The sequence below is a fragment of the Protomyctophum parallelum genome (genome assembly GCF_964188405.1).
Source record: "Protomyctophum parallelum genome assembly, chromosome: 6".
NCBI classification, from domain to species: domain Eukaryota; kingdom Metazoa; phylum Chordata; class Actinopteri; order Myctophiformes; family Myctophidae; genus Protomyctophum; species Protomyctophum parallelum.
Window position 1 is genome coordinate 26946262 of NC_139701.1, and position 15247 is coordinate 26961508.

At 41.1% G+C, this 15247-nt stretch overlaps 1 protein-coding gene across 1 annotated transcript in view; it reads right to left on the reverse strand.

Annotated features, from left to right (window-relative positions):
- Positions 1 to 15247, reverse strand: part of faf1 (Fas (TNFRSF6) associated factor 1) — a 103164-nt gene that overhangs the window by 86112 nt on the left and 1805 nt on the right. Inside the window, exons 2-4 of the mRNA XM_083768005.1 lie at positions 13497 to 13565; positions 9251 to 9297; positions 276 to 583 (exon numbers count right to left, since the gene is read on the reverse strand). Coding sequence (XP_083624131.1) covers positions 276 to 583; positions 9251 to 9297; positions 13497 to 13565 — 424 coding nt within the window. The remainder of the gene's footprint in view (positions 1 to 275; positions 584 to 9250; positions 9298 to 13496; positions 13566 to 15247) is intronic.

Consider the following 15247-nt stretch of genomic DNA (forward strand, 5'->3'; position numbering starts at 1 on the left):
TTGTACCCATTGTGGTGTACTGAGCTGGTTAATAATAATAAACCATATATAGCAACAACTATAGTGACACAGAGGTGTTCCCAGCTTGAAAGGTATAACAGCGTATAGGTGTAAGTAAGAGGTCTAAATGGGTTAATTACCTTGAGACTTTTCAATTCTAAACAGCATTTTTCCACCCATGCACACAACGCAACTACACACACTTCTCCATGAGATGTCACTGTACTGCTTTCCTTGAACCTCATGTTGCCATTTGTGTGTGCCGTTTTCCTCACCGACTGTGCTGCCCTCCTCCAACACAACCTCTATGGAGCGCTGTCGATACTCCACCCTGAAGTTGAGCATCCGGGGCTGTCGCTCCACAATGTGTCGTGAGGAGGGGACGATGGGGGAGGGGACGATGGGGCAGAATGCTGAGGTCGATGAGGAGGACGGTGGTGAAGATGATGAAGATGAAGAGGAAGGGGGCGGAGGAGCTGCAACTCCTGCTGCTGCCTCTGCTGCCTCTGCTGCTGCTGCTGCTGCTTCTGATTGGCCATGGGGTCCAAACAGATTGGCCTGGCTTGCTTCACCGGAGAAGTTACTGTAGGGAGAGATGCAAATGCAGTGAAGGTTCATTCAGTGAGCACTCAATGACTTGCTGCTGTCAACCATACAAATGTTTCAGGGAAGATGGTGTACAGGTTAAACAAATCAGACAAAAAAAAAGCCTAATTCAGACCAAAGCCTCATTTGCAGGAAATGGTGCCAAACATCAAAAACTTAAATAACACTAACGCAGGAATAAGAAAGAAATGATCATTCAACTAAGACCAGAGACCTGAACAATCAAACATCATGTTTACCTATATGGAGCGTATTCAAATGGAAAGCTTTGATGACAAGACTATCTTTCGTATAAAGTGTGTCTGACAGTTAGAGGAGAGGATATGTCTCCGTTGGGGAAATAAGTGTAGCCGTTGAAGATTCCTGCTGCTATACAGACAAACAAACAAAGGTTTGAAGCAAGTGGCTACAGTCTCCAACCTGGGTACTAATGACCAAGATCAAGACTAGGGATGCACCGAAAGGGAAATTCTTGGCCGAAACCGAATACCGAATACAGGAAACAGTTGGCCGAAAACCGAATACCGAATATCCGAATATGATTAATATTATACATCTTTTTTCCTACCATTGCTGTCATGGCCGTACCTTAAAGCTACCTGATTTATGGCAAAATAAATGGTTATGGCAAAACTTAACTTAAATAATAATCACTATTATGGGTCCATAAAACATTTATTCAGCCCTTTTGAATGCATTAATTGCATACACTATTCGGTGATATATTTTTATATATTTATATATTTTCTGCGGCCGAATATTCGGTGCATCACTAGTTAAAATAGTATGTTTATACAGACTAAGTACAGCATAAATAATCTCTCAATCACTTGGTAATGACTGTGACACAGTCCTGTATCTGAAAGGTCAGAAATGCAGTCCTTGCAATCACAATGTTTCCAGCCATACAGGTCTAGTCCAGAATGCCACTATAAATACTTTGTTGTACAACAAATAGAAAAAAATGTTGACCTACAAACTTGTAGATGTTTGGAAAATTTGAAAGATTTAGAAAGCTTTTGCCTATAATGCCATGTTGAAAGTGGTTATCACTTAACATAACTACACCCGCACAGTATCATTGGTATGAAGTGTAACTGAATATCGCTGTTTTAGTATCCTCACTTAACCCATTAACCTGAGTTTGATTCTACAAATGTTATGTTAACTTAAATAATAATCACTATTATGGATCCATAAAACATTTATTCAGCTCTTTTGAATGCATTAATTGCATACACTATTCGGTGATATATTTTCTGCCTATTTGGGCCGAAACCGAATAGGCCGAAAATGCATTTTTAGCCATTTTCTGCCGAATATTTTCTGTGGCCGAATATTCGGTGCATCACTAATCAAGACGTCTAGGCCATTTGCTGCAGAAAAACATACTAGGCTTTTTTCCCACAAAGATCGACAGAAAACGTTTTCCTTTACACTTTTACTCAATCCGTTCTTTATTTTGTTGGTCATGCTTTAGTCTTTGTGTTTTTCTCTCAGTCTTCGCTCCATGCCTGGGGCATGATCTCCTCCTCCCACTTTCCCACGTGGCAGTAAATTATGTCTTTTCTCTCTCCTAACCCTGAACAAAGCCTGTACTTTATTTCTTGAAAGGTTAAAAGTATCCATCTCACTCGGAGAGGAGAGGGCTTAAAAAAGGGAAAAAGGGGGGTACTGTATTTAATTTCCTACCACACATAATAAATGCAAAATTTTCAAGACCTCTTGACAGCCACACAGCCTCTTGAAAGTAGAAACCGTGTTTATTAACTCAGAATATAACACTTTTATAAACTTTAAATACTATATAACCATTCACCAGTGACTAGGAACAGTGACATCAACTTCAATGTCAGATTTTTAAAGGGTCCCCCCTCATGACATTAAATAATGATTAAGTATTTAAGTATTTAATGCAAGTGTTTGAGGAAGACGCAGAGAACAGTAGCAGATGGAAACTTTGGTGACCTTGATGGGAATTAGCCAATAGAAGAACTAGTTCCCCTTCAAAACTGCCACCAACATAGGCTGGCAAAGTGTTGAGTCATATAAAATGTACTGACTAAACTTCAATCAGAAATAATCAACTCCACAGCCAGGTCTGCTGCGAATTACAGCTGGATAAAATATTGACTTCTCCAATAAGATGCATGTTGTTGCATTGTATTGTGTCACTGTCAACACTGGGAAAGAGTCACAGAGTAGTGCACAATCGATTAAGGACATTGGAGGATATCATCTGAACAGAATGTTTTCCCAGGCTGGTAACATATGGTATAGAACAGCTTGGTCCATTATGTCTTGTCTCACATGAAGCAAGAAATCCTGATTGCACTGCACTTAAAACTTGGCATCACAACTCTGAAGGCCGTTATGCTGGCCAAGTGGCCGTTGTGGTTTGGCCCTAGTTCCACTGCCCTACATCTTCAGAGTACTATTCGCTGTGTAATCCAACATGGGTTCAAAAGCATACACATATTCCCCGGTAACATTGTCACTTTAGAAGAGCAACAGATAGTAATCATCATTAGGTTTTAGAGGTGCCAGCATGCTGAAACTATTTTGGATGGCAGTCTTTGGTTGGCGAATAAGACAAGCTTCTTAAAATTCCAAACCTGTGAGTTGACAAGCACACAAGGGGGGAGGAATGGCAGAATGTAACATAGCAGTATAGTAACCAACTGGCTCCATTTCAGGTTACGTCACCAGAGGCAGTTTATTGGGCAATGCCAGCCCTCCTGCACCATGTGCCAGAGACTAAGTGAATGTGTGGTCACACTGCCAACGAGCCCTCATTCATAATGTGTGCTGCTCATTAGAAATACAAACCATCTTCTCATCTCAATGCACAAAGGCCTGAAACATGTATCTGCATGCATTGCATAAATACATATGTGTGCACAACCAAGCAGCACGAAAAATAACTGATCTGCTCAGTACATTTCTGACTGTTAACTGACCATTGAAGGAAAGTGCAAAACACAATAACAGAAGGGTTTCCTTGCAGTTGCAATGTCTTTTTATTATTCCCTACAATTCATCGTTTAATGCACTCCATTTCTTCTCTAGCATGTTTCACCATGTTGGTTTCATTTAGGTTCTCATATCCAGTTCACTTTGCATCTGGTCTTCATTTTGTTTCTATGCTCGTTTTAAGACCCTCTTTTGTTTTGAGATTAGAATGCTTTTATAAACCCCTATGGTTTCTAATCTTCTTTCAGTGATTTTTTGCAATTTCATCATCATTTTGAATGCAAAGACTAAACTTGAGTAATTTAGATAACATTGTATGTCAACATAGCACTCTACAATTTATAATCATAGCTTCACTGTTGATGTTGACTGTACAGATAATGTACTGTTAGCCTAATAATAACCTAATATCTTGTTCTTATAATTCTTGATGACTATTTCTATGAATTTGATGTATTACCTTGTGTTGTTCTTGCTTACTGTATGTCGCTCTGGATTAAGAGTGTCTGTTAAAATGCCTAAATTGTAATCCGTTGGGAACACATGACCGACCAATACCTGTTATACCCAGTCAGAGTACCCATTGTACCCTCTCAGAGTACTTGAAGCAGTCAGTCATTACCCAATATCAATATTTGGAGGCCAGCCTATGACGTCAGTACTTTCTCTTCATATTGGTGACACCAGGGATGTCCCCTTTATGCCCATACATGGGCATTCTATTATTTGAGAAAATCTACAGTATAGTGCTAAACCTCAAACAACAGTGTTTCAGAATGTACATAAAAGGCTTCTTATAACTATTTTAACAGCACCATGAGCACAATAACTCTGCCGCATGCATTAATAATGATAACTAGAAAAAGTGCCCCTCAGGGCACAGGTCTCCACCAGGTCAGGTTGTGGCCTCATGGTGGTGCTATAATAGGCCAATGTAAAAAAGTGCCATTTCTTCTTACGCCTATGATGAAAATTGGATGAATTGAGGCATTTTGTTCCAAAAATTGTTGGTGGTGCTATAACAGGCCAATGTGAAAAGGGTGGGATATATTCCACAGCCTATTAGATAAGTGCGTGAAAGATTTCACGTAAATTGCACACTGCTTTCATGATTTGGGGCTTTTTGTTCAAAACGGGCCAGTCCTGCAAACTTTGAAAGACAATGTTAGCCAATTAGGACGGAATATGAAATATCGGTTAGATTCGTCTTGAGCACGAGAGATACGGTGTTACGATTTGCGGGATTTTGGGACATCCAGGGAGTGTGTGTGCAAAATTTGGGGTTAACGGCGCCGGAGATTAGCTGGTAACAGACGGACGGACTTACACATAGCTTGGGTACCACATAGCATATAGGAACCCACATTGCTGTTCCTTGGAACAAAAACTGTAATCAGTACACTCATACTGGACTGCACTGTACTGGTACTGTACTGTACTATACTGCACAGGTACTGTACTAGTCATACTGTACTACACCTACTGTACTGTACTTCTCATACGAAGGGAGTTCCCAAAAGATACATTTCAAGTATACAATGTGTAAACACTGTCAGAGGTGTCATTTCCGAAATAACGAGATGGGTAAACAATGCTTATCCTCTACTACACCCTGCCTGTTCAGTTATCCTCCACTACACCCTGCCTGTTCAGTTATCCTCCACTACACCCTGCCTGTTCAGTTATCCTCCACTACACCTGCCTGTTCAGTTATCCTCCACTAGACCTGTTCAGTTATCCTCCACTACACCTGCCTGTTCAGTTATCCTCCACTACACCTGTCTGTTCAGTTATCCTCCACTAGACCTGTTCAGTTATCCTCCACTACACCTGTCTGTTCAGTTATCCTCCACTACACCTGTCTGTTCAGTTATCCTCCACTACACCTGTTCAGTTATCCTCCACTACACCTGTTCAGTTATCCTCCACTACACCTGTTCAGTTATCCTCCACTACACCTGTTCAGTTATCCTCCACTACACCTGTTCAGTTATCCTCCACTACACCTGTTCAGTTATCCTCCACTACACCTGTTCAGTTATCCTCCACTACACCTGTTCAGTTATCCTCCACTACACCTGTTCAGTTATCCTCCACTACACCTGTTCAGTTATCCTCCACTACACCTGCCTGTTCAGTTATCCTCCACTACACCTGTTCAGTTATCCTCCACTACACCTGTTCAGTTATCCTCCACTACACCTGTTCAGTTATCCTCCACTACACCTGTTCAGTTATCCTCCACTACACCTGTTCAGTTATCCTCCACTACACCTGTCTGTTCAGTTATCCTCCACTACACCTGCCTGTTCAGTTATCCTCCACTACACCTGCCTGTTCAGTTATCCTCCACTACACCTGCCTGTTCAGTTATCCTCCACTACACCTGCCTGTTCAGTTATCCTCCACTACACCTGCCTGTTCAGTTATCCTCCACTATACCTGTCTCTTCAGTTATCCTCCACTACACCTGCCTGTTCAGTTATCCTCCACTACACCTGCCTGTTCAGTTATCCTCCACTACACCTGCCTGTTCAGTTATCCTCCACTACTCCTGTTCAGTCATCCTCCACTACACCTGCCTGTTCAGCCAGTCTGGTGCCGTCAACACTGTATCCACTGACTGTGGTCTGACCCCTCCATGAGTGACACTTGACATTATTAAGTCAAGTGTACCCAATTATTTACAATGATTTATTTGGGGACAAATGCAGAAACTAAATCACACGGAAGATAATATGAGGCGATAACAGTTTTCTAATAAAACTATCTACTGTAAATGGTCACTATCATATTAGCTTTCTTTTTGGAAAGCAAACCATTTGAGACCACTGAAATGTTAGGCCTGTTGTGTGTGTCAGATGTCCGGGTGGCGCAGCATAAGGTTTCTGCCCACCGTCACAGAGCCTAGATATAGGCATTAGGCATCAGTCATGGCCGGGCACGCCAACGAACGCTGCCCGACGCCCGTGTTTGAGGGTGGGAAGCCAAGCGGGGAGGGTCATCTCTGTGGTATCCAGAGAACTTGCCAGTTTACCAACTCGCCGCGATTTAGTGCATTTTAGTTTTACTTCACCTTCATTTAAATTGCATTGAATTGAGAGAGAGAAGTGTGGTTGCCGCAATCGCTTATGTAGGCCCCTCCCACTAATTTTGCTAGCCAATTACAATGTCACGTCACCCCTGTGATCATGTGTAAGTAATTTGGAGGGGATTTATCCCCCCAAAAAACATTTTTCTGCAACAAACTGTTACTTTTTGCATTTGCGGTGCCTCCTATGGATGAAAATAGAATTGCTTTTAGCTCTTGGTTGATTAAACCACCTGCGACATCTGATTCAAATTTGGGGTGGATTAGACGTTTGGTTCATGATTTGTGGATTGTTTTTGTAAAATAGGCCCCTCCCACTAACTTCGGAAGCCGATGTACGGCCGAACGATACGCACTATAAAAATTCTGCCTGTGATGTTATAATCGGATAGGTCCAGAGATCATCTGTACCCATTTTTTAGAGATTTGGGCAAAATCTGTAGGAGGAGCACAAAGTGTGTTTTGAAGAAAATTCAAATTTGGTGGATTTATTTTCATGGCAGAAATGGGCGTGGCCTATATGGGGAGATGCTTCATAACTCAAGGAATACATGGAAAGGGACATTTTTATTTTACGACTTAGGGCCGATTCATACTCCTATTTTAGAGCCGAATAAAAGTCGGTTCGGCTCTGTAGTGCCTACAATGTGAGGTTTGAGGTTCGGGGGGGCAGGTACCGTCCTAGAGTCGGCTCTTCGGTGCTACTGAAAATTTCTGAAGAGCCGAAATCATTTCGGCACTTCAGCGGTAAAATAGGAGTATGAATCGGCCCTTACGGTTCAAGAGTTATAGGGAAACACATAAGTGGGCTGTTATAGCGCCACCATGAGGCCGATTATTCCTTTTCAATTAATTTTCATAATTATTATGAACCTCCCCCCAAGTCTTGTAAATATGGCGCTTACGGTCTCCAAGGGAAAAAATACTTAAATTGGAGCCTTAATTAGTCTTCGATCTTCCCATTATAAGTCTATGGAGAAGTTGAACTAATTCATTAATATCAATTAAACTATACAACGGATCTCTTAGAAAGCACACGATTCCCGATGAAGCTGTCGATTTGACATATGGCTCGAGTGCGTGCGGCAATTAAACTGTGGGAGGAGTAGTGCGGCAAAGTATCCTCATTTACAATAACAATAGTCTGGTTGCCCTGTTAGGACAACCACACTAATTAGTAGAGATGTCCCGATACTGTATCGGTATCGGGAGAAGTATCGGATCGGCCCTTATTTGTGATATCGGATCATATCGGTATCGGTGAATATGCCATTCTACCCACAGATCCGACACAGGGATAAGGGGTTGACACTATGGCAGGTGAATACAATGTTGGGACATGTGGAGTTTGCTTTGGAGTTGCCCAAACTGCAAGTGCACATTTGAGTGAGGAGTCTGCTATAAACACAACACCAGATATATAGCTAGATAGCTATAAACATAACACCAGATATATAGCTAGATAGCTATAAACACAACACCAGATATATAGCTAGATAGCTATAAACACAACACAAGATCACAACACTGGCATCTTTATTCGGTATCGGTATCGGCTAACACAGAAATGTAGGTATCGGGATCGGATCGGAAGCGAAAAAAGTGTATCGGGACATCCCTACTAATTAGTAAACAATTCCTGAAATGGTAGGCCTACTTATCATTGGTATTCACATACTCACCTATTTATCATCATCTGGCTGACCATTTAATTGCACAAAATAATTTGATCACTTTGGAAATGAACTATAACATCTGTGAGTTTGACATACTACACTGATGAAGACAGCATGTTAGCATTGATGAAGAATTTTCGCCGTGGCGACTTGGTAAACTGGCGAGTTCTCCGGTATCCATCTCTGTTGCCACACTAGTAAGTAGTAACCCCTAGTACAGGTTGGTCAGAGTGCCTATCAGTAACTCAGCTCCGCAAGAGTTACTGTGAGCCTTCCTCACTGCTAGATGAAAAGCAGCAGCTGCCGACTTCATGTGCATCGGAAGAAGACGTGCTCGTCTATACGCACCCACAAACCAGTGACATGGACGAGTAAACTCGGAGCTAGGACTCAAGTTCAAATCCGATGCTTTTCATGTCTTGCATGTCTACCAAAACATATCTTTAAAAGTGTGCATTGTCGCGTTTGGTCGTGTAAATAATGTAAACTATTTTCACATTTTAATTCGATTTTTCCTTTTTTTTATTTTTATCTTATCTATCTTGTCTGTCCATGAATACATACTCTGCTGTTGTTGCTTTTGTTTGTATTTTAGGTTCTGTTTTATGTGTTTGTAAAAAATCTAAAATAAAGTACTGATCATAAATTAAAAAAAAGTGTGCATTGTCTGAAGGTCTGTTACCAGCTCAGATATGGCTGTGGGGTGGAATGTGATTGGCAGTGACTTTCTGAGTCAAGATTAATTTAAAAGACAAATATTATGGAATATCTGGACGCTGGCCGGGCATACATCTTGCATCTAAATGGATTAATGACAGACAAAAAGACAGACAAAAGCACCTAGCCAGAGCTGTCACTAAAAATGCTGTGCCTTTCAACTGAACATGTAGAGGTGGTGTGTTACCTTTGCAAGATCCCATTCTCCTGTGGTATCACACCGTTGATGGCTGCCTGCAATCAGAAATTATAATACATATCCAAGTTAAGTATTTCCTTGATTTACCTTTTGATGGCAGTACTGAACACAGCATAGTTATACAATGCTCATACTGCGAGTATGGTATTGTATGGTAGAGTATGTTAATACAATATAACTTTTGGGGAGGTCAGACACGAGGTAAAGATTATTATTTGCAAGATTAAGATTTATCCCCTGAACAAGAGCAATTAGCTCAATATGAATCTGCACTTATGCATGAAACCGTGTTCAAATTTGGGGTAGAAGAGGAAAGTTACCTAGTGCAGCTTTAAGTCATGTTGCAACTTGCAATGTTTAATGTTTATACCACTAATGCTGGACTTCGGACCATTTTAGGTACATATTATTTAATACAGAGGAACAATGATTGAAAAATGGCATTATGAGAACTTGGGGGCTATTTGAAACTTAGCAGGCTGAACAAACAGTAGCACGACAGTTTTAACAGGTAACAACAGTACCTGCTGTGAGTTTGTTTCAAGCTTTTGTTAGAAAAGCTGATTCAACTGAATACTACTAGAACATACTGCACACCTTAGGCCAACTGAACTGAATTGTTCTGTGCCAAACTAACCATTGGTTGTGTTATATAACAGAAAACTGGATGGATGTACTGTATTGACAACATAATCACTGTATCGTAGTTATGAGAAGAACTGTATAGGCATTGTTGCACTTTTGAGCATATCATTTACAGGGTTCCTACATATTTTTCATTTTAAAATGCTATACATTTCCAGACTCAGATTTCCTGAATACTGTACATTTTTCAGACCATATTTGACATTTGAGTATAAATAGCTAGATGTTTATTATGTAAATAAATGCATTTAAGCAACTGTTAACATAATATGTTAACAGTTGCTTAAATGCATTTATTTACATAATAAACATAACATATTATGTTACACTCTGACTGACTAATGTATGTTGCCAATAATTGCAAAAAGATTGTAGCTACGCACTGTAGCCCATACAAATCTATTAACCACTAAAGCCCGATTCATACTTTGTCGTGTGATGATGTCAAGTAGTGAAAATAGCAGATCTCCAAGCTCACAATGTACCGTGATGTGCTGTAGATCGGCTATTTAAAAATATATCTTTTCGTCTATAATGACATGCGCAAATTAGGGACAACGGGTTTAAAGTGGTAACACCAAACTGTAAATTGAAATAACTGTACACCTATAAGCCCTAGTACAGTAACATAACTTTGTACAATTCACCAGTGAACTAGAAGAGAGAACTTAAGTCCTGTAATTAATCGACCAATTATGTTTTTTCAGTGGCCAATGCCAGTATTTACGAAATGCTGCCTGCTCCAGGACACCATGAAAAAACCTTGTATGATCTTTTTTTTTTCTTCATTTTATATTTTAGAAGACAAAATAGGGACAATAGTCTGGGTACAAATATGTATCTATACTCTTTTTTTCCATACTCAACCAGATCTGAAAATTACTCAAATCAAATATATATCCATGTTTTACACATTGCACAACCTGACCGCCCTGACACTAAGACTTGCACAATATAAGCCACACACTTCCTTTGTCAAGACCACCACCTACTGAACTGCAAGTCATCAGATTTAACTGTGCAATGAGCCCTGGTCTGAGTGTCTGCCCAGGCGCTTTTTGGGCTAGGGCTTCTGCTGCTGCTGCATGCTTTGTACACCTGCAAATGCAATGCAACACCAATGCAAAGCAGCACTAATCTAAATATTGTCATCATGCCTTCTAACACACAATTAACAGTAAAGGCCTATTTCTTCTTCAGAATGATTATCTGTTTGCCAGACAATGGACCCTTCGCTAAACCCCACCCCAAAAGTGATTGTCCAATGCCAATCAAAAGAGTTTAGCAACCGATGCTAAAAGATGGCATATTGTCTGACAGGCTTCAGTCATCTCATAGCTGTCAATGTTATTTTGTATGGCTGTGTTGTTGAACAGATACATACACAGCTTAAGGAATGTTACATGACTCACCCACCCAGGTGATGGCAATAATACTAATCATCGTAGTCATGCACTTCATTACTCCTGTCAGACGTTAAAGTTGATTGAGTTGGATACTGTTTCTCCCTCTTTTTTGTCATCAAAGTTTATTGATTTTTCAATAACAAAATTCACATAACTTACATATTTCTAGTTTATTGAAATAATGTCATGCACATTTTCCAGTGCATAGCCTACTGCAGACCTTTTGACTAGATTTAGAACACATTTTGAAGATCTTGCTACTGAAATGATCGATTCTTTATACGGAGAAATCCAGTAATTTAAAGGGCCATTTCACCCCTTTTGCAAACAGATAATTTGAATGATTGGGAGACAAGAAACACTTTCCTGTTTTTTTTTTATGCGTGTATAATGTGTTTTTAGATATTGTAGTATTTCAAAGTGGCAGTGATGTCAGACAGACACTGGTCTCACTTCTTTCCTGGACTCATGCAAGGTTAATTAAATAAGGTTGGGAAGCGAAGACCGTACGGTGGACTCCATGTTGTTCCCAGGAAGGAACGAAACATGCACAATTGAGACCAAGGAAGCTGAACGCGGAAGTGTTGGCTGCATATACATTGACACGAAGGTAGACAGGAACGCCCACAAACCTCATATCCGGTTTTAGCCTTGGCTAAAGAAAATGGTCTTCCCCATAGAGTTATAATAGCGTACGATCCTTTGGATCACTTTCAGAGCGATTTGTTGGATGATAGAAATATTGACAAATGACAACCAAGAAAAATAAACAATTATAAAACCATTTAGTCTCTGCCCCTGATGACACAAGTCTGTGTGAAATGTATAGCCAATTGCGCATGTTTCTTTCCTTCCAGGGAGCAACATGGAGTCTTCGCTTCCTGTCCTCATTTAATAGTCCTTGGACTCATGGAAGCTTAGAGAAGGAAAGGAATTGGTCGCGTGACTGGGCTGCGTCCACTTTCATGGGAGCCAAAAATTGCACCGGAAGTTCAATGAATCAGTGAATGGAGCCGGCTGGCCCAGCTCATAACAAACATTATTTCTGAACAATTGTCAAATAATCGGTTCAATCACTTGCTTTTCGTTTTCGTGTTACATGACTTCTGTTATTTTCCGGAAGCGATTACTTTACAAAAGGTCTCAGTCATTCAGAAATAGTGTTCATGAGCTGGTCACTGAGCTCTCATTGACAACAGTGCATTCGGCCGAACTTCCGGGTGTAGTACTGTAGTTTGGCTCCCATGAAAGCATCCATGAAAGTGTCATGGCGCAGCCCAGTCACGTGACCATGTCCTTTCCTTCTCTAAGCTTCCTAGCCTGGCCTCTACAGTCTACATGTCTCAGTAAGGGTATGAGTACACCTAGGATTCCATGCGTGGCCAAAAGCTGCTGTATGCCGGCGTCTCTTCTGGGGTTTTTTAGACAGCTGGTGGAAGGAAATTAAGCTCCACCCACGCGGCAGATTGCAGCGTCGGCCAGATTCCCGGAAAAGCTTGCCCCAGCGGCATTCTGTCGCGTGGGTGGAGCTTAATTTCCTTCCACCAGCTAAAAACCATGAAGAGACGCCGGCAGACAGCGGCTTTTGGCTATGCATGGAATCCTAGGTGTGTCGGCGGTGTAAGACAGCCATCTCCCTCTCCACAAGGTTGGGTGAGTGCAGCAAAGCATTATGGTCATTGTAGTAAATTAGTAATACAGCAGTGAGACCAGTGTCCATGACATCACAGACACTTTGAAATACTAAAATATCAAAAAACACAAATTACCCACATAAAAACCCCAGGAAAGCGTGGCCCTTTAACATTCAACTCAATGGGTGAGAAGCACAACCTGCCAGACCATGTTCTGGCAGAGTGGAGTGGGTGGGTCCATTACTCAAACTTGGCAGAGCATATTCTATTTCCCAATTCACAGTTAAGTTAATGTTACTTTCCCCAACACTTCTCATTCTCTTGCCTAGTATGAATCTTCTCAGTGCACTTTCCAACATCCAAACAAGCAAAAGCGTCACCCATGATGACGTCTCACTAACAACTACTGGAGACAGTATGACTATAAAAATAATAATGTGACTATTGCATAACAGGACAGGAGAACTGAATATAACTTGACTCTGAAAGCTTCACATGTAATGATTCAACAGTTACCCAATGGCTACCCCCGATGATGTGTGAACTTACCACTAGATCCCAGTTATTGAGTTCTAGCAAAGTGATTGCCTCTGCAATGTTGTCAATTCCAGTGCAAGCCTGTAAAGTAGAAGTCAAGAAAGACAATTCAGAATGTGAAAATACTTTGCTGCCAAGTGTGAGCAAAATGCAATGATTTGCTTTGGCTTCTGGCATAGTTCCAGACATAAAAAGTGTAACCCTTAGCACAAAACCACAAACATATATGACTCTCATTAGCGCAATATACATTAATGCATGAGGCAGCAGGCTAAAAAGAAAATAGACAGCACTCACAAATCAATGTTTAGGTTGTGGCAGTAACACAATATGTGATGTCACAATGGGCAGGTGAAAGAGCAAGTATTGGTCCAGTCGGTGTATCTCAAGTGGTCTTGATGCAGTGGAAGTCAGTTTATGTTATGGTGTAGCTAGTAGTGCAACTTTAGCCGGTGGCCAAGTAGAAATAACAATCAAAGCGTATCAACAATCAACCGTATAAGTACTTACTTTACTTAAAACAAGGAAGCGACTGTATAATCTAGTCTCTAATGTTACGGCATGAAGGGGGTGAATCTGAATTGGGGACACTGAAGCAGTGGAACACCTCAGGGAAAAGGATAGAAAGGCAAATGTGATCAAATATCACCTTTTATATTCATAGAAAATTAACTATGTCTTCATTAACCCTCTGGCATTTTGTTACAAAATGACTATCATTTTTCATCAGGGCTGATATGTTGGCTGACTCAAGTTATGTCTACACAAATACTTTTTGTGTCAATAAAAATATTTAAACTAAAATTTGCAGAGGCGTAGTACTGCTGCATAGTGCATACATAAACTGTTCAAAATGCTCTCACTGTAAAGAAAGCATTGCAGGCCCAGGCCGCTGAGGAAGCGGTCTGGGCACCTAGGCTGCAATGTAGCCTGACAGCGTGTGGCAGGTTCGAATCCCGATCCAGAGTAGACCACCTTTGCTTTTCAGTATTCCAAATTCAGTCTGTGATAGTTCATTTTACGTCTGTGAATTGATTTAATAAGAGCATGACACAAATGACTGGCCTATCTCAAAATCTATTCATCACTAAACCACTTAAACCTTTGAGTGGTTTAGTGGTTTAGTGATGAATGCACAAGTCTCTGCTGACAGCTGCCTCCCCAGCCTGTAGGTGCTGTGACAAATATCACCCTCCCCGCCCAGCTTCCCTCGCCCTAACATAGATTTCGAACCCACAACGTCCATGGTGTTGGGTAGCCCCACAAGTCAGAACCCATTGGTACTGAAGTTTCTGACATTTTTGAGACCCAGTAGCCATGGGGTCCTATTCCACCTCTACCCTGCCACCTGGTACGCGGACATAAATAAATAAACATAAATACCGTCGCATACGTTGTTTCTGCACCGTTTGAGGGCTTCTGTTCGTGTGAGTTATTCTAAATGTGTGAACTATAAGTACCTATTAATACCGCTGCGAATCCTCCTGTGCCGCGGAAGCCGTTAAGAATTTTGTACTTTGTTTGACCGATTTGGTCGCTTTGATTCTTCTCTTCCTACCTTGTTTATTGACACCTCATTGTACCGCCTATCTGGCTAGCTAGTGGCTATAGCTATGACAGAGCAGATCAGAGGCAGGAATGTAGCCACGCACAAGCCAACCGCACAGCGGGAGGCGGTACAATAAACGGTAAATAAACAAGGAAGGAAGAGAGGAATCAAAGCTTCCAAATCGGTCAAACATAGATTAAAAATACTTACCGGC